The sequence below is a fragment of the Scatophagus argus genome, chromosome 10 (assembly GCF_020382885.2).
Source record: "Scatophagus argus isolate fScaArg1 chromosome 10, fScaArg1.pri, whole genome shotgun sequence".
NCBI lineage: Eukaryota > Metazoa > Chordata > Actinopteri > Scatophagidae > Scatophagus > Scatophagus argus.
In genome coordinates this window covers 9,946,726-9,966,786 of record NC_058502.1, presented here as the reverse complement: position 1 = coordinate 9,966,786, position 20,061 = coordinate 9,946,726, and the positions used below count along the sequence as shown (strand labels likewise).

The following is a 20,061-nucleotide window of genomic DNA, read 5'->3' as shown; positions in this document are numbered from 1 at the left end:
AGTCTCATGTCTCTTTGCACATATTTCCTTGTAACTAATAGATTTGACATATTTGCAGTTAGCTTAAAAAAAAAAAAACAACTTTATAATAACTGATGGAATAAATTTAAAAAACAACATCTGTATCAGTGGATGTGGCGTGCTGGTACATTTATGTGATGACAAAGAAATATATCTCATATCATTGATACAGACCTTAATATCTAAACTAAAATCCTCAAATTCACTATTGTTGATTCCTTTCACTCATATCTCCTTTGATAAAAACAATCAACCAAGCTATCAAACCACCAAAATATCAGTTTTGTGTAGTTTCCATATATATTTGTGCCGTAAAGCAACACAGCTGTTTTTTTAGACTCCTTGGCAATGGTCCTTTTTGTTTACATTTTGGTATTTGGTATTTATGTTTCCAAATGTCTTAAAATTAATATGGTAATATTAACTGATATTACAAAGCCCATGTATACTTAGTACCGACTGGCTGATAGCTGATGGTAATGACTTTTGTCGTTTATTTTGCTTTTGTTGTCATTTATTCCTTTAGATTTTTTTCAGTCACTCAGCCCCTCATTACACTCTCTATGAAAAAGCGCAACTTTTTATTCAAAAAAAAAAAATTCAAAAAACAACTTTTGATATCACGTGAAACGATTTTTTTTTTCTGAAAACTTCTTCATTAGCCTTCTTAGCCCATTTACAACCACCAACTCAATTTCTCACTACTTTCAAACCGTGACACGATGGTGGCAGGGATATGACGAGTCAGTATCTCATGAATATGCCAGCACAAAATTGATGCGTCACATCAGCCACTATTATCGACAAATGTCATCCTATTTGCCGACAGAACAGTAGACAAGGCGAATATCGGCCGACACTGATGCTGAGCTGATAACATCGGTATTGGCCTAAACTTTGAGCCTAAAGCTGAATGAATAAGAATGTCTTAGGTCAGATGTGTGTTTTACTTGAAGTGAAACAAAAACAATGAAAACCTTCACAAGTTGAAGCATTTCACTGTAGCTCTCTGTTATCCACCCTCCCCACCCCCTTACCTAGCTGCCAATAAGGGTTGCCATAGTCAGAGAAGGTAAAAGGATTTCTCCTTCTCTTCAGACGACTTTGATCTGACTGACACACAAACGGCCCTCAGATCACAAGTCTACAGACCCTGTTGGGCCTCTCTGCCTGGTCTGCTTGTTCATGTAACACTTCGTCCCTATGAGGATTCCTTGCCCTCCTCCCATTTCCCTTCGTCTTTCCTTTATCCCTTCTTCCTCCTCCTCCTCTGCCTCCTCCTTCTACTCCTCTTCCTCTGCTGTTTGGTGTTTTGAAACATCTGAGTACAGACATGTTCTGAGCTTTGGAACACCCAGGGGCCTGAGATCCAGACAGAGGGAGAAAATAAAGAAACTCTACAGTGCCCAGGGTGCAAAAGCTATCTCACCATTACCACTGGGGAGAAACTCTTAAACATCACCAAACGTCTGGACAGGCAGAAAAGATCAGAAGACTGTTTGGTTTGTTTTTCACATAATCACACTGTCAGCTAATGGTGCAGTCAGCAGCTCACAGTGGAACTGCTATGATGGGAGTCAATGCATTTATCCTAATGGATAGACAGTGTTTTATGAGGGAAAACAGAGAATAAGAATACTGTACTACACAGACTGCTGGCCCCAAAATAGAAGGGTTGTTCCTTGTAGTTTTCCAGCAAAGATGTGTCAGCAGCATGGACATGAAACATGCCGTCACTGTTTCTTATCTCAATATGTCCCTGGGTGGAAAAGTGAGGCAACAGCTTACTGATGTCTTGCAGCCTGCCTGACCATTAAAACATATTTCCATGCTGATGGATGTCAGATGTAGAGTCGAATATATATATATATATACAGCTTGTCCTTGATTTTTTAGCTCATTCCCAACTAGTTTTCTAAACTTATTCTTCATGCTTTGCAAATGGAACAAGGAAATGTGGAATATAAACAGGTTAAAATAATAGAGGAAAGAGGAGAACAAGAGTGCAGCTGGGCAAGAGCACAGGGGCTGTTATCTCCCACAAATCTTCCTGTCCGACCAATATCAAGTTCTCTGGATGGCGGCTTGGAAGGACAGTCAGTGGTTTTTATAAGTGAAAGCTGTGAAAGATGTGAGTAAGTTTATCTGAAATGGAAACAGGAAATGAGTTACAGCTGTGCCGAGAATGTGGCACAGCTGTCCAGAGCCAGAGATGGTTTAAGCGTTCTACAGGAGTGCAGGAAAAAAAAAAAAACGTGGACACTTACCCACGAAAGATGTTAGGGGCCTAAAATTGCAGAGCAAGCAAATAAGATGTCCTGCATGTACTGTAGTTTATCGCTTCAAGAGTGGCAAAGCATTATTAAACCCGACTGAAATAACAGAGGTTAAAAGATTATATTAGTCCCCCGTCTTCACCGAGATGTAGCAGCAAATTCTTTTCATAATCATGAGGCCCTTTGCTATCTGTAATAACAGCTTCCAACGGGATTTTATGGTCACAGGATTTATTCATCTACTGACAACATTTATCATGCAGCCCTCTTAAAAAAATCAACCCCTAAAATTCAAAACATGGCAAAAACTGCAGTCATCCGCCAGAATCTTGGCACAAATCACCCATGTATCTGTCTTCACTTTTCACCCCTGGGCCCTCTAGGAAAGACTGTGGGAGATTGAAAGCCATGAAGCGACCAAAACTGCCCAGACCATACCAGAGGAAGCTCCTTTGTTCCTCTTCCAAAACAGGCTCCAAACCTTTCTTTTTTTCCTTTTTTTTTCATTTGGGACCTAGCCGAGGAAAGTAGAAGTATGGCTGCCCCTCTCAATGCTCTGCTCTAATATGTTCCATGCCTTCCAGTTGCTTACATCATCAATCTGGGAGATGGCTAAGTGTGATGGGGTGAACATAAACAGTACTTGAGTTATGGACTAAAAGAGACACAGGCTGTGTCTCAAACATAAGTTGGCGCCCTCTTCCCTTTTTTTTTTATGAGAAAATGCTCAAACAGAGAGGTCCTAATCGCTGGCGGGCATCCTAAATGACTTTTCATCTGTTATGTACTTAAAAGCCAGTGCCACAGAGGAAGAGGCCTGACAAGGAGGCCGCTTTACAATATTGAAATTCACCTACATCATCAGCTTCGAGCAGTGAGCTTGTTATTGACAGCCTAGTGCCAGTCCTAATCATCTCCCTTTTAATGTTTGCTTAAAAATGCACACCCTCGTGTCAAAACCTGAGTACACATTAACACTCCCCAAATCGGCTACTTACTAAACATGTCACTAATGAATTATACATCTGACTTTTTCCCTCTCTCATATTTACATGGTGTTTCGACAGAATTTGTTGTAAAGTATTTAATAAGTGTTTAAATATGTACGAGAGTCAAGATCTTAGTGAGTCAGTAGATGTTTACGCAATTTCAAAAGGCTCTGCTATGTCTATCAAAATGAGTAAGACATATGGAGGGTTTGTTTTTCACTTGCCAAAACAGAAAAGGGAGTATGTCCACTTGGGCCCCATCAGGTCAAATCATAAAGATCCATCACTGGCTTTGCACTCGGCTAAAACGCCAAGGAAACATATTGTAGATTTTAAGACCCTTTTTATTCAGCCAGACTGTGTACTAAAACTAATTGGATTTCTGTCAATGGAAAAAATATATCCCTGGGACAGCTTTGAACTCAATAGCTCTGACTATCCAACTGCACATGAGGGAGTGGGACTTTGCCACATGCCAAGCACAAGGGAGGAAATTTAAATCGGTGGTCAACATAAAATATTAAAATAGCATGGTATCGAATTTTTGAAAAATGATGTCAGGGCTCATTATGGCCAGCAAGGCAGTGAATTAAGCTATATTTAGTGGGTGATAATTGAAATCATAGCTGTAGTCATTACCACTGACAAGTTTCTAAATAATACCCAATAAATCCACTCTTTTTAGCAGGGTCCCCATGACAGCTGGCAGTGCTGAAAAATATAAAGTAGAGAAACAGAATCTCTTTTCCTTTCTTTCCTCTATCCCACCCCCCGACTCTCCTCTCACTCTGTCTCTTAGAGCCAATAAAATGTCAGCTTTTATTCTCCTCCTCCAAAGTGTTGGCTAGATGTCAGCAGACCCTTCTAAAGCTCTGCCACTGCAAGCTGAAGGCCTGTAAATCTCTGTGTCAGTGGCACGCCATCCGTCTTGGGATATACAATAAAAAATGTGACGCAGTCATAAAAGGAATGGCATCACTGCCCAGTATATATAATGTGAACAAAAGGAACATAAAGATGTTCCATTCAATTCAGAATCCAAAACCACGAGATGGTCTTATATTGAGGAGGAGAGGAGGAATGCACTAGAAGGCTGATGGCAGCTCCTGACAGTGATTAACAGATGGTTCCCCTGCCATCAGTGGGCTTTTGTTGTGTTTTAACAGACAGATAAAGATTTAGCACTATGTATGTTGTACTGAGGGTAAAGGAACAGCTGAACAGCTGTGCAGCCGAAAGCCGATAGACTGGCTGCTCGAGAATAAGGACGACAAATTTCTTTTTACTGTCAACTAAAGATACCATTTCTTCCTTCCTGATATTGATTCCGATGCCCGAACTCTGTTTTGTCCGATACCGAGCACAAACCCAATAAAGGTTTGTTTCAACAGCAACACACTAGTAGCCCTGTATGATTGTCATATGATTGCTATCATTGTTGAATGGCCTGGCTCAGGTTAAATCTTTTGTAAAACATCAACAACATGCAGAGACATGCAGAGAATGGGTACCACAGAACTTCAGTCGGTCTGTCAGTCGAGGTCGCCCTTTCCTTCCCCTTTGCCTTGGCGAACTCATTGTGCTGTTTCACTTGATGTGTCTTCAGATGTTTTTTAATACTGATGGTGATGAAACTGGCCATATTAGTGCCAACCCTTGAAGCTAAAGCCTTGCATACTTCACGCATTGCTGGTGTACACCCAGATCGGTGCATAAACCTGCATACTCCAGCATTTTTGGAAATATCAAAGGCATTTCTGACAGAGATATTTGTATCGCAACAACCAAAAAAAAAAACACAAAACACCACAGTATCAACAATGATTTAATCTTACTAGCAAGTATTACTGTGTAGCCTGAGTCCAATAGAGCTGACTCCTCTGTGCTGTAGACCTCCACTGGCATCCAAAAACTAACAGTACATTCAAACAATTACTTGGCCGGAGAGCATATTTACCAGATTTAATGAGATCCATTGGTGAGAGGATATGAGGATAAAATATGCAGTTCACCATCTGCAAACTTCATATGCCCTTCAGGCAAATTTATATTAAAGCAAATTTAGCTTAAGTGAAAATACATTTCAAGACACAGAAAACACAAAAACAAAACATAATGAGGACCACATTGCAGTTTAGTTCTGATTTGTGGGAGAGTTTTCAACCATATACCAGTTGACCATTTTGGTCCAAGAAGAGGAACTGATTTTAGCTTACTTCTAGTTTCACTACAAGATTGTTGTCTTAATTGACTTGATGCAACAAGAAGTTTTGTGTCCAATGATTCTCGTCCAGCCTTTTAAAGATCAATCCAAAGTCGTAAAAATTGAGTCTGTCCAAAATATAATCTAATTTAAATGAACTGAACCATTTCATGCAACTTCAATAAACAGAACAATTTACTCTTTACTTCTTCACTATAGGACTCAGTGTCTCGGGCAGCAATCACATGAAAGAAAATTCTGATATAACCTCAAATTGGAGAGATGGAGGAACAAGACAAGACATCCATTATGCCTAACATCCTTAGCTCTGTGTCATCTCATCACTTTCCCAAGAGTAGTACATGATGTAAAAAAAACGGTGAAAATTAAAGGTTTATTTTCATTTTTTTCAAACCATAGAATGATACAAAATATCAATGTCTTTGATATGAATAAGTTATTTCCTGCCAGACGTTGTCCCTCTCATCTATCTGGTATAAATCTGTTAGGGCTGGGAGATCTCTGCATCCTCCTTAATTTATGAGACACAGATCAGGTTATCCTAGAATATGGGCCTAAACAGGCCTGATAGATCGGATATGGAATATATTTCATCTGCAGGACAGAGTACACCACCACTATTACCAGATGCGCACACACTCTCCGCTCCCAGTTAAGTGATTTGAGGACTTCATACTGCCAATGTTTCATATCCTCTCCTCCTAACTGACACTTTATCTGCATACCGGCATCTCTGAAGATTGAACACTTAGGCAAGACAATGACAGGCTCTCTTGCCGTTGTCACTTCTCATTCTAGGACCAGTCTAATGCCTCTTACTGGGCTTCTGCCAATAACAGACCCCTCCCTCCTCCTCCCCTCCACCATCAAACAACCAGAGTCTACCTAGCTTGGATAGAAAAGGATCACTTGATGTCTGTGACACTCATTTGTCAATTAGCAAGCCCCTTCCCATGTTGACACACAGGAACTTGAAAGACAGGGCGCTGCCTGTGACGAATTAAGAGAGACAGATGAGTGAGGCGTGAGCGGCGGAGTAATACTATAATGTTCTTTAGATATGAATATAAAATGACACAGCTGACAGGCCATACAAGGTTTTATTTCATTTCTCAGTGTACCAGGCCTCCCTACTTTGTCTTCTTTGTTCTCTTTTCATCAGACCGCTTACATCTCATTTTGACAGCCGGGCGACATTTAGAGCACTTTCGTTTTAAAATGCGAGTTAGCATACTTGATTTGTCATTAAAATGCAAAACGCCTGCCATCACCAACATAGCCCGGGTGAGCACATACCCCCTCAGACACACACACACACACACACGCATACTGTATACACACACAGGTAGCTGAAGTTCATCTGCAATGCAGAAGTTCAATATGGATCCCTATTTCTTAATGGCAGGCTGAATTTCAACTTCACAGTCTAATATCAGGAGTCCAGAAGTATGAATGATGGAGATCTATGTGGTCAGAAACTGATTTCTAATCAAACGACTAATCCAGTTTACCACCAGACTTCTTTTCATTTTCGGTGTGTGTATGAGTGAGTGTGTAAAGTGAATATACAGTACAGGTCATAGAGCTACCTGGCTGAACAATATGCAAAAGAATCATATTGCGATTATGTTGACAGATATTCCAATTACAATATGTGTCATGATTTTAGTTATCATTGGTAATTTCTGAATTTGACTTTCACAGAAAAAAAGAAAAAGAAAAATGATGATGATGTGAGTTTTTTTTGTTTTTGCTGCGTACTGTTACAAACAAGCATGTTCCTTATTCTCGTGTGGAGAATATGATCTGTAGGCCAGAAGAGGCCAAAAGATCAATCTGGAGCTTCAGACTTGTTTCTCCAACTTTTTGCCATAGTGAACAGAATACTACAGCCACCACCGCAAGCATTACTCTGCATAGAAACACTGAAATTCTCTGGTATTACATCCCTACCCTAAATACATTGACTTATGCCATTGTTTTAAGCTTTATGAGTGTATCTGGTTGATACCACGTTGCTTTGGATCATTTTGATAGGCTTAACAACCAGCCTTCTCCACACATGGCTCACCTGCTCCTGCTGCTGTGAAAACAAGATAGTTGGTGAAAGAAATCCAAAACATGAGTTGTGTTTTTTGGGGGGGGGCTTTATAAAATATCCTGCTGACGAAGGAAGTCAACAGAGCAGAAACAGCCAGATAGAAAAACAGAAAGAAGCGAGGTGAAGCAGGGCAAGCTGCTGTGTGTGCAGTCAGAGGCCAGAGGTGTACGGGTTTGTGTGTAAAAGAGAACTGAAGGGAAAAGCAAGGTGACCATATTTAAGTAACTTGTGGGTAAACAATAAAATAAAATGGAGAATTAAGCAGGGGTTTTTTTTTTTAAATAAATAAGAAACAACGCACCAGAGGTTATACTTCGTTTGTACAAGTGTTCAACATGCACCATACTTTCATGAAGTTTTGCTGCTGTGGCATGTGTATAACAGATAGGATGGTCTGTAAGATACAGACTGACAGGGATGGCAAGCATTAGGTTCAACTATTTACATGCAGTGCAGTAATGTGTCGAGATGACGAGGACCAGGCACATATAATCAGTTAAAACAGATATACAAAGCAGATTTAACTTAAGATTAGGACTATTTCACAAATGTTTTCATTGCCCAAACGTGATTTGTTTATCAAGATGTCACTTCAGATTCAAGAAAAAGCATTATCACAGCTCTAACACTGTTATGGTGTCATCCTGTGACTCACAGACATGTGTCCTCCCCAAAACTTCATCTGTCCAAAGGCAGTCACACTGCATGTAACAGATGCAGGGACCCAAAGTGCACCCCAGTTACAGAAAGGAATCATGTCTTGACAGTACATTCCCACTCACTGCATTGTGTACACGCCTGACCTGGAACAAAGTGGACGACACAATACTATCCAAGTCCATCCTGAAACAGAAATCTCACTGTGAGCCACACTCCTCAACACACTGATGAGACAGGCTGACAATGCAGCAAACAGAGGGAGATATGTGGGTGTGACAGCTCGCTACCATAATTTCATCCTGCCATTACCTGCACAGCCACTCACGGTTACGCTCACAGAGACAGATGCACAAACACCGCATGCAAGCAAACATGCACAGGCATTCACACAAACATAAACGTGCGTGCAACACACACCTAAACACACAGGACTCCGTTAGAGGAGGTGCCAGTACATTGCTTCTCGCTGTGACTCATTGTCAGGTTGCTGGATGAGTGTTGTCAATTGAGCTGACAGAAATAAGCATATTAGCTACAACAAACTCTGGCAATGTCTCTCTCTCGATTTGAGTCAAGCAGCATGAAGAAGTGCACGGTGCTGAAGGCAGTCCACTGAGTTTCACTAGCATGTGCATCTGTTTACACCTGGTTTGCTTGAGCTGACACAGAAATGAGGTCACCGTGTCAATACACAAATGTCTCTACTATCTGACATGTGACGTCAGATAGTAGGTTACTGAGTGTTGAAGCAAGTAGATAAATAATTATATGATAATGTGATATAAAGTTTGCCATAATCTACAATTTTGGATACTGTACTATTGGGCAATGAAGTCCAAATGTCATCTTTTCTTGATATTTAAGGCATTATAGGGAGCAATATCAGTCATGTTATCAGTATCCAGGAAATACATTATCAGGGGAAACACAAAAAATATGGTTTTGCGATACCATACACTTGTTAGACTTTCAGTATTAGATATGTGGATGATCCTTTTCTTTAGTACAAAGGTCATTTTAGCCATATTAATGAGTTCTACGTCTTGTGTAAGCAATCTTAAATGGATAAAGTCAATATCTAGATTTCTGTTTATTTCTAAAGAAAAAGTGGATCACCAATTAACTTTTTACATTAGGGTCATCTTTCAGAGAAAAACTCACCAGTTGAAACCCAAGAACAAAGATGTTTGAAAATGTTCCACCAAATAAATGTGGAATACGTGATTTGATTTGAGCTAATTTCCTTGCATGATCACAGATACGCAGAGTAGTGATTAGTGCTGATACTCGTGAAGCAACATTTCATCTTGTCTGCACTAAGCATCAAAGTTATAGATCAGCCCCACTGGTGAAAACGACGCAAAACACATGGTGGTTTGGTAATGAAATGGAATCTGTTACACTTCAGTACAGACTGAAATTACCACGGAAATTACTGGTCATTAGATATTGGTAGAAATCTTTCTTTACAGCTGATTTTTTTTTTTTTTTTTTCCAACAGGAAAAGTCACGGACCTATTACATGCATTTTTATGGAGATCAAAACTACTGAGGAGGTTGCTTAGTGAGCATAAAACTTCATCACATGTTGAGCTGCTTATTGAATTTCACAGCTCCACCCACCCATGACCTCCCAGCACTTACAGACACCAATTGCAGCAGAGTTTAAGAAGGAATAGTAGTTCTATGGGTCTAACTGCACTACTAGGACAATAATGTATACTTCATAGCTATAGATAGAGATACAGTGTTCAGACAACCTACACTGAGTTACCGTGTCAAGACAACTCACTTGTGGGAATCAGCTCTAAGGCATTTCAAAAAACGTCAGTAAAAATATCTTCACAACACACAGAAGGTTTAGGAAGTCAGCAAGAGATGAAAAATTAACAAAAAAGGAAAACTGTCTTACTAGACACATTTTATGTTAGTTTGCTGTGAGGATTGCGATGTGAATCACTCCAACACACTGTCTATAGGAGAAAAAGTCGAAGCGCTACGTAACAGATCACTTTGCCCAACAGCAAACCATCAATCAGGAGTCCACCGATATGAGCCCCAAATGGCTCGAGTACCACTCCATTACTTCTGCACCGTTTCCCTGCCCAGACCACCCTTTGAAGCTTGGTAATGATATCTGACATGTGAGATTAGCCAAACTGAAAATTATTAATGAATTAGTAATATCTGAGTCATAAATATTTGATTCTAAACATCAAGTTCTTAATGTGACAGGTTCAAGGCAACGAGAAACATAATGTCAGCCTTGATCTCTTTAAGAGCAACACATACAAGGGTTGTTTCAGTCAGATTTCATAAAGCTGTTTGTGAGGCGTAACAGACTTTCACTTCCTCTGAGGTAACACCAAAACATCTACTATGTCAGTGTCCCGGTGTTTTACGTATCATTCAGTCATTCAAAGTAAAGAAAAACAATTTACCAAAGCACATGTTTAGATATTAGTTTTATTTCCTTTGAAAATGAAAACCAGATTTTGGGTGATTATGCAAAAGTCAACCAGTTACTGCAAGTTAACAACATCGTGTTGTTAGCTGTGTAACACTAAAACATTAATAATGTTAACATGTGCTAGTCACTTACGTGGCTTATTACTATATTAATGTAACCATAAGGAAAGTGTAATGCTTTTGGCAACCAAGGAAAAATAGAACGCAATTCCAGGCTGTAATTGTTGGTTTTTCCAATTGCACAGTTTCAAGTGAAAAATATTTCCGCACACCTGAGGCTGTATGACATTAACATCATCTCTTTCGCTACTAGCAAATTTTAAAACACTGTCAGTCTACTCAACTTTTATCAGGTACGTTAACAAGCAACATAAAGGAAGAAAAAAGCAAAAACAAAACAAACAAAAAAAAATCTTTCTAAATTTTCATGCTCACCTTGTTTCTTTATACCTACACATCAAATGTACAGTATATGTGTATTCAGGCTCAGTTAACCAAGGGAAGCCAGTCTAAATAGTTATCAACTGTAGCTCATTTGCAGTGACAGAACACCTTATGTAAAGGTGAGGCTCATACTGTGTGGTAAAGCTGTGTCAACACATGAATACACTTAATATTAGGTCAGTGGGTCACAGGTTGCATATGTCTTGGGACTGTTTTAATTTTATTTTCCAGCAATATCTGTTATGGATTCACAGTGCCTTGCTCAGTGGCACTTCAACAATGGCTTCATTCGTTCATTTATCCTTAACCCCAAAACAGATTTTTCCAGCTGGTCTGAAAACTGTGTGCAAATGACGGATTCTGCAATGTGACACACTGTCAGTCAGTTAAATTGAGGACTTCTCGTCTCCAGCACAGACAACTGCCTCAAGACAACAATTTTCAACAAAAAATTGCCTCTATTCAGACGGCTTCATGGCCTGACAGTCATGAAAAGGGTTCAAAAACAAAGGCACCTCATAACCATCATCTCCTTTCTTTTGCTTGCCAGATCAACTGTGCTAGTCCTGCTGTTGAAATGGCAGCCCCCTCTGAAGCAGCTGCCATGAGGTGTTCCTTCATGTCCTGACAGAGGAATCTTTTCTTCTATTTGCCCCCGAATTAGCATGTCACATTTATCGATCGCGCCTTTTATCCTGCCCCAGCAGGGCATCAACCCAGCGCTAACGCTCATTCAGCTCTTTGATGTTCTGATGACACTGTGACCACCTATAGACCAAGGGCATAAATTCAGTTGCACCTGATGTAAAGATGCACATTTCCCTGTAACAGACTGGGAGGGAGAGAGACAGACAGAGACAGACAGAAAGTACATGCATCCAGGTGATTGCATGTTTGTGGACTGTGCATCTGTCATCTACCTGAGTTGATTGAAGCTCAGATCCAGCCTTCTTGCAAACTGGCCATATGTGACTCCGAGGAAGTCTGGAAGGTCCGTACAGTCATGTCCGATGAAGGAAATCTTTAAAAATTGAAAACAAAGAAAAACAAAAAAAAAAGACAAAAAAAAAAAAAAAACACAGCAGTAACTCTGAGATTGTCAAAGTCATAATGATATCATGAGCACAAAAAGAATACCCCATCTTTAAAACAATACTTTGGATCAACATTTACCAAAAATAAAAAGTAAAAGTAGTCATTACACAGAATGGTATACTTTCAGAATAATACATCACAGGATTATAATGATTAATGCTTTTAGGTATAAGAGTCACCATGTTGCAGCTGGTAAAATTGGAGCTAATTTCAACTAGGCTGTTTTATATATGGCTGGGCATCTTAACCTATAATAATAATCGACATAATTTATAAGTTGATTTTATTTTGTAATCTGAATCTGAAAAGGAAATAATGACTAAAGCTGCCAGACAATTAGAATGCAGTAAAAAGTACAATATTTTATTTTGAAATGTAGGCAATGGGAAAACTCAAGTTAAGTAAAAGTACCTCAAGGAGGTTCTTTAGCACGCTGTTTGAGTAAATGTAGTATACATAACTTTCTACATAATACTTAAACAGTCGCAAGATACTACCACGAACTAAGTGCACTTAGTGACATGATATTGCTGGATTCACTACTCTCTGTGGTGAAGCTGCAGGAGGAACTGCAGACCGGAAAGTCAAGACTGTAACTTTAGCAACGGCGTGTCACATGACAACAGTGATCGAAGAAATACACGACAACCGGTATACATTTAGCAACAGTAAACTCCACTTTGTAAAAGCAGTCATCAACACGTCAGCGTCTAGAAATGCGGGCGGCAAAGTCAGAATCACACACTTTCCAAAACAAACTTACCTGAGTTCCATTCAATGCGACCAATGACTCGTTCTGTGCCATAACTTTGTCCTGGGAATGACAGAGCGGCCACGGGGTCACTTTTTAGATAAGCCGAGTTGATATCCGAAGTCCTGCTCACGTAACAAACCCGCAGCTGTCAACAGTAAATGATAGCGTTAATGTTTTTTTTGGCTGAAGTCCGGCTACTTTGGAGAACTACTGACGCTTTCCGAGCGACTTTACAGTTTCCGCGTGCCGTTTCAATCAGCTGACCAGCTGCGTTGCGGAAGCACGCGGACGCAGTTTGACACTCATAAAATGGCAGTGCTGAGGCTAAGGGTTGTGCTGTTTCCTGGTGCAAAGACAGGATCAGATTCCCCTTTACATGTGTGAGATTTAATTAAAACAACTTTACGTTTATAGAGCAAGGAGGTCTGTGGGGAATTAACTTTGGTAGGCTGTAATAGACTGTTCAAAGCCAGATAAGAGCACCAGTACCTCGTGCAAAGCATCCTTAAATACACGTTTTCAGTAACTATAGGACAGGACTAATGAGTTAAATATTTTTTATCATTATATTAAAAAGTTCTCTTTAAACAAAATTTGTTAGCTTGGGAAGCTAGTCTAGTTCCAGTTTTATTGTGGGTTTGCCTGAGATATAGGCCCACTTGCCCTGTCTATTAATCTCCATTCTTGAAGGAGTTTGTCTTGTAAAATCAAAACACACTGCTCAGGAATACATACAATAAATCATATGCAGTATGTCCCTTTTGTGTGGCTTCTTCATGTAAGCCTGGCTAAGGTCATATTTTCAGAGATAGCATCTTCATCATCTTCAACACATATTCCACTTACCCCGGTGGTATAGCTAGTCATAAAATGTTGTTAATTTTGGCTTTATTTGCTCACTGGAACTATTTTGTACCAAAAATGAAAAATGAAAACTGTTGGTCATTCAATGTAACTGGAGTGCTGTTTCTGAGAAAAAAATATACTCTGTTGAGTTTTTTTTTTATATAATTGTTTAGCAGCCTCCTGTGAACACAACAAACAAAATTCACCTGTACTGTATCACAAGGTCAAGGCATAGATCTAGATCTTAGACAAACTACCCCAGAACGGATGGACGACCAACAAAGTGGACGGCTACCCTGGGGCTTGAAGCCAAGCAATAGCCCCAGGTTTTTCATTTAAATAATTTCACATTTGTTTAGGAATTTGCACCAATAAAGTTCCTTATTCTTCATGATTTGTGATAAGACATTGTGGAAGGGCATGGATGGTGTCAAAAAATAGTCTTATGACCCTAATTACTGACACAAAAAAACCCTGGGACCAGGTGGTATCCAGCAGAGGTTTGCAGGTTGATCTGTGAGTCTGTGAGCAAATAATGAAGCTGACTTATGGTCTGCTATTTGCAGTATACTTGATGGGAAGTTGACCCTAATAGCTATGTTTGCTCTATGGCTGATCCAGCCACATTTATCATTACTGGAAGTATTTTTCATATTAGTTCTAAGACTAAACACAATACCAAAAGTTTCTGACATTATGTTTGTGGTTGTTTTTGGCTCAGACCACATCACAAAACCAATAACTGGAATAATTTTGGTTTTGATGTTGCAATGCAACGGTTCAAAACAAAACAATATCTGCAGTGCGGTGAACTGTGGAAGTGGGAGAAAAACTCTTACTGTATTCACTGTTTGATTGCATATATGCTAAATTTGGGAACACAAAACCAAAATTAAATGGCAGCACGTAACAAACAGAGGAACAAACTGCGTCTTTACACAGTGGAAGTAATTAGGAGTGCGATGAGCTTTGCTCTTGGCACAAGATTGTATGTCACTAGATATTGTTAAACAGGGAGGATTAACCCATTTTAATCTATAGCCCACGTGTGGGTGGGTGGTGAATGGGTGGGTGGTAGCATGTAACTACTGCAGGTCAACGTTCGATACTGATCTCTTGATATTATTAGTAATATGTGTACACTACTTACACTTTCATGTAAGTGAAAGTAGTTGTGCCCCAACTTGTATGCTTTGGTCAAATTCTAGGATTAAATAGCCATTGTTAGAAAAGACTGGGTTTGTGTGTGCAACCTTTTGCTAGTAATTCCACAAAAAAATGGATCCTAAATGACCCAAGTTCGAATGGATTATGTATCTCTGAATTTCCTGACTCTACAAAACTTGGATAAAGACATAATGTCACTTTGTGATCATTAAATTGCCTTGATGGTTCTTAGAGCTGTGGCAACACTGAAATTGTAGTATTATCACTTCTATTTGATTCTCGCTTATTTTTATATTCATATTTTGGCCCTCTCACCACAGAGGATGAGCAAAAGAAATGTTCACATATGTTGGCTTTGGATGTGAAGTGTCTGTCACCTGACCTGTAGGACAAAAAAAAACATAAAACACACAACACACTAACTTAGAGTCAAAAATGTATCGATAAAATATGTAGCTGTACAGGTCAAGCACACAATAAAAGCAGTTTTTACTGTGACTTTGTGTGAACATTACATTACAGCGAGGCCATAACCACTGGCTCAACATGAAGGGACGGGGACCAAATCTGGGGACTTGGAGACCAGTCCCCATTCAGAAAAAAAGAACAGGCAAATTTGAAAACTTATTTTGACATAGCATCATATTGCATTATACTTTCCCCACTTTTTAATACATTTGAAAGCGACAAAAGAAAGTGACAGTAGTGTTTGACATTGATTGTACCCGCCCAACGGTAGTGGAGCAACAACTTCTACTGGGGTATGGCAACACCATTGGGACAAACACCATTCAGGACTGCAGTACACCATAATACTGTCGCCTGTAACAATAATGGCAATTTATTAAATCATGATTATAATTTACTGATGATGATTTTGGATGGGAGTGCGTCCAAACCAAACTACTGCCATGCTGACAAAATGACGAAAAGACAAAATTATTACTTCCTAATAATTTAATGTTTTAAGTGTTCCTAAATTACCAAATTATCTCTTTTTATTTTATCATTATCTGTGCCGTAGAGCCTGAGAGCATGCATTGCATACAAGCATACATGCATTGCAGCCAAACAGCCACAGCAGCTCACCTCACTGCTGTTTATCCTTAACTGTAACTGAGGATGTGCTTATTAAGTTTATAAAAAAGTACTTTGGTGAAATGTGCTGGGGCAGAACAGCCTATTTCGGGGCGACGGTGGCACCACTTGCTTGAGAGTGTCACAAAGTTTGGGGGGCACCATATTGCTCCTATGTCTTGGTGCCTGCTGTGTGACGTCACGCGGGACCTCCCACACGCGGAAACGCTCGCTTTCTTGCTGCGGACGGGGAGAGAGAGAGAGAGAGAGAGAGAGAGAGTCTGCATGGCTTCAGTCTGCACTGAGCTCCTTGCGGTGCTTCACGTTTGACATAATGTCATGTTTGGTGTGTTTGTGCAATGCAAAACTGTTTCGTTTAGACACAAGGACTACTTAATGTTGTCACTGTGTTATTTTTTTTTTATCCTGTTACCTCTCTGACGTTTTACATCGGAGCTTTGTAGGCAGTGATTCCAGGTAATGTCGTGTCACAGACTTTCCTGTCAGCCTGTCCTTCCTCTTCGGAGTTTTAGAAAGAAAAAAAAAAAAGATCTTTTCTTCTTCGTGCATGCATGTTCATGGGTTTAATCCTCTCCTGTAAGCCTGTATCCGCATTTATTTGTTAGCCCATACTGACATTTGGAGAATACGCGCTCTCGTTGAAACACTGACTTTTAGGTTATGGCTGAAATATCGCGTTAAAGTAAATAGTAGTGTTAATAAACGGACTGAGATAAAATAATAGAAGTTTTACTTTGGGAAGAGCTCCAAAACAGCTTGAGAAAAATAAAAGACTTTTTTAAAATTATAAATAGAGTTAAGATTTGATAGCTTGCTGGGAAAGTTGTTTGAATTGTGTATTTTTCAGTTTTATGGAGCTCTAGATATATTTCTAAATCAAGACTGAAATGTGTTGGTCCTCGCTTCATAGCCAGCAATCAGCCCAGCACGTAAGACTAGTTCCCAGTGATCCTGCAAGTTCAGCATATTTCCTCACGAGTTCCCGAGATGTAAATTGTTGTATTTGCATGCGGAGAGTGATTCATAAACATGTCAGTGTTATAAAACATATGGGAATATTAAAACTTTCTATTTAAATATCATGAATTATGGTCGCAAAAATGTGTTCCCATTTAAGGGGAATGCCGAGTATTTTGGTGTCTGGTGCAGAAAGCCATTCGTCATACGGACAATAAAGAGGGTTTTCGCCTGACAGTGAAAATTTATGGTTGCCCTTCTTTGCCCTAATAACTCACATATTGTGTCACGGACTGACAGCCCTTGCAGAAAACAGCAAGCCTGTTATCAATCACACATCTTTGCATATTGTGAAACGTCCCGTGTTTTCTGCCAGACGAAAACACTGGAAACATGTGAAGAGCTGCGTGCGCTCATTTGGACTTTTTCCCACCTTCTTACAAACTCATATTAAATTGAGAATAAACGTCGGTCTGTTTTGGAGCTGCGGTTTATTTATATTCCACATGATTTCAAAATTATGACTTAAGTAGGCTATTCACGGAGAAGACAATTATTGCTTGTTTTTATTTATTCGCAGTACACAGTTTACAAAGCTGTAGTCAGCCATGCAGAACAGTGTGGGCCTAGAAACTGAAGCCAGTCTTTTTCAACTGTGTGCTTAAAATGGCTTAAAATTTTCCCTCCGAGTATCAGTCAGTTTTATTTCCAAATTACTGCAGTATATTCCACTTTTTTTTTTTACCATACGGAAAAGGGGTCTGTTTTGGTTTATTTTGCCGTACTCTTCATTCCAAATTACATATGCAGCGGATCGTAAACTCAAATATATAGTGTGATTTATTTATATATGATATCGCTTTTTTAAAATTCACATTATGAAACATATTTCTGTCCACTCCAGGTTTTCTTGCTCTCCAAGTTGACCTGTCAAGCAGATTACCACAGAAAGAGATTAATGGCAGAGGCGGGTTGCAATAATAATCGTTTTGTTTGATGTGACAACTTTGATAGGCGTTGATTTACTTACAAACTGATAGGCTTTTAATTGAGCGCCTCCATCCCGATTGAGATGAAAGGAAAACCGCATTGAAAAGCTGCCCGATTGCCCTGGAGCCTCAATACTGATTAGCCATCTCAGCGGTGAATAGTTCAGGGCATTTTAAACTTCTTTTCTCAACGGGCTGACAGACCATTTCTCTTCTTTTCTTTCTCCCTGTCCGCTTTTCTACCTCTTAAAGAAAATAAATCATTTTCATTGTATGTAAATAAAATCGAGCTGACATCAATATAAAATGTCTGGATTTCTTTTTTGTTCCCTGTCTTTGTTATTCTTGTTGCAGATGACAGGGTGCCCGAGGCAGATGACAGGTTTTAACAACACAATAGCAGATGCGTTTAGCCGTAATGGACAGGGCTCTGTTCTGAGGGACCGTGAATGTTTCACCGGCTTGTTACACATCATCATTTTTGAATGAATGTTTACTCTTACAGATTATTTCAACTAATCTCGGAAGGACAGGATCCATATAAAACTCTACACAATGAAAACACGAATTATTAATTCAGCCCGTATAACTTTATATTTTGTTAATCGTGTGACATTTAAGTATTTATTTATTTAAGATGTTTTTATGTCTTAACTCCACGCGTTGTTTTCATCGCAGCTGTGCCTTTTTCTTTTTGTTCCTAAGGCTTCTTGTTAACACCATAATCGGCCGATTAAAGCCAAAGCACTTTAGCACCTTAAATCAACCAACAGCTACCCCACAGAACATGTGAGTAGGACTGTCTGCAAGTTATTAAAGTTTCATCATGTGTGCCACCTCCGAAGTGTTTGATGAAGAACTCCAAAAGTTACAGGCTTTGTCGATTTACCGACACAACGCAGTTTCCCCCTCAGCTTTGCCGCTTGTTCCCCACGTTGTTTGTTCGGGCTGCAGTTGTCGGCTATCTGTCGATGCATTTGAAAATTAAATCTTAACTCGACAATCGATTTATTTCCTGTGAAAACTTGGTGTCTCTTGCAGAATGTCTCTCTCCCCATTTGTTCTTTTCCCGCAGTCACACTGGCATGTAATCAGCCACAATAGCTGACATAAATCAAGCGGTGGATTGACAGCGTCTGACAAATAACTGATTGATTGCGGTGGAGCAGAATTGACACTTGACGGAGGGGTGGAGATAGAAATAGAAGGGCGGTGTATATTATACTGAAAACATGTGACATTCACATCCCTCCATCACTACATCGGTCTATTCCTGTCAACGCTTGTCTGCTTAGGGAATTCAAACTGAAGTGGTTGGTTTTATGTTTGCCGGTGGAAAGAAAGTCTCACTGGTCGGCGTGCGTAATACGCGCACACTTTGTGCGTCTCTCCGGTTACAGATATTTGCAGTAAATAAACACTGTCAATAAACAAAACACTTAATGTTAGGATAACGAGCGCGTTCTGAATAGCATATACATATACAGCATATCACACAACTTTATGAAAGACTATCCTCGCGGCCTAATTTATTTAACGGTAGTGCAGCAGTGAAAGGTTCGGTAATTTGTGCCGATTTCCACACAAATCAGCAACAGATCGTGCCATCAGAACTTACACTCGTTTAATATGAGACAAAGATGGAAACTGATGTGCTGTTAGACATGACAGGCACGTGATTTAAATCTTCTCAGCGTGAATAGATAGCTTTTGCTTTCACACACAAAACTCGCTAATAAATGTCATATTAGGCTGAAATGGTGAGCAGACCAAAACTGTGTTTCATAATTCTAAGAATGGGGAGGATCGTTCATTCCTTGTATTATTCAGCCCACTGTTCCGTTTCCGGGCGCGCATAGAACTACTTGCCCCACATCTAAAATAGCGTAAGCGTTCACAGTAACCAAAATATTGAAGCTATCTCCTCCCCCGAGCTGTCGAAATAGAGGCGCTTACAAAGAGGAGAACGTC

General features: G+C 39.7%; 1 protein-coding gene across 20 annotated transcripts in view; it reads right to left on the bottom strand.

Annotated features, from left to right (window-relative positions):
• The window catches only part of lrmda (leucine rich melanocyte differentiation associated), a 210,859-nt gene extending 197,527 nt beyond the window's left edge, over nucleotides 1-13,332 (bottom strand). For 12 of the 20 annotated variants that reach the window (XR_006844464.1, XR_006844467.1, XR_006844465.1 and 9 more), the window contains exons 1-2: nucleotides 13,043-13,329; nucleotides 12,105-12,205 (exon numbers count right to left, since the gene is read on the bottom strand). Coding sequence is in view for 8 of the 20 variants with exons in the window: in XM_046401229.1 (XP_046257185.1) it covers nucleotides 12,105-12,205; nucleotides 13,043-13,084 (143 nt within the window). In the remaining 12 variants the exon portion in view is untranslated. Of the gene's footprint in view, nucleotides 1-12,104; nucleotides 12,206-13,042 lie in introns of all 20 variants that reach the window. The other 8 variants (XR_006844474.1, XM_046401233.1, XM_046401234.1 and 5 more) reach the window with 3 other exon arrangements.
• Nucleotides 13,333-20,061: the final 6,729 nt, after the last annotated feature.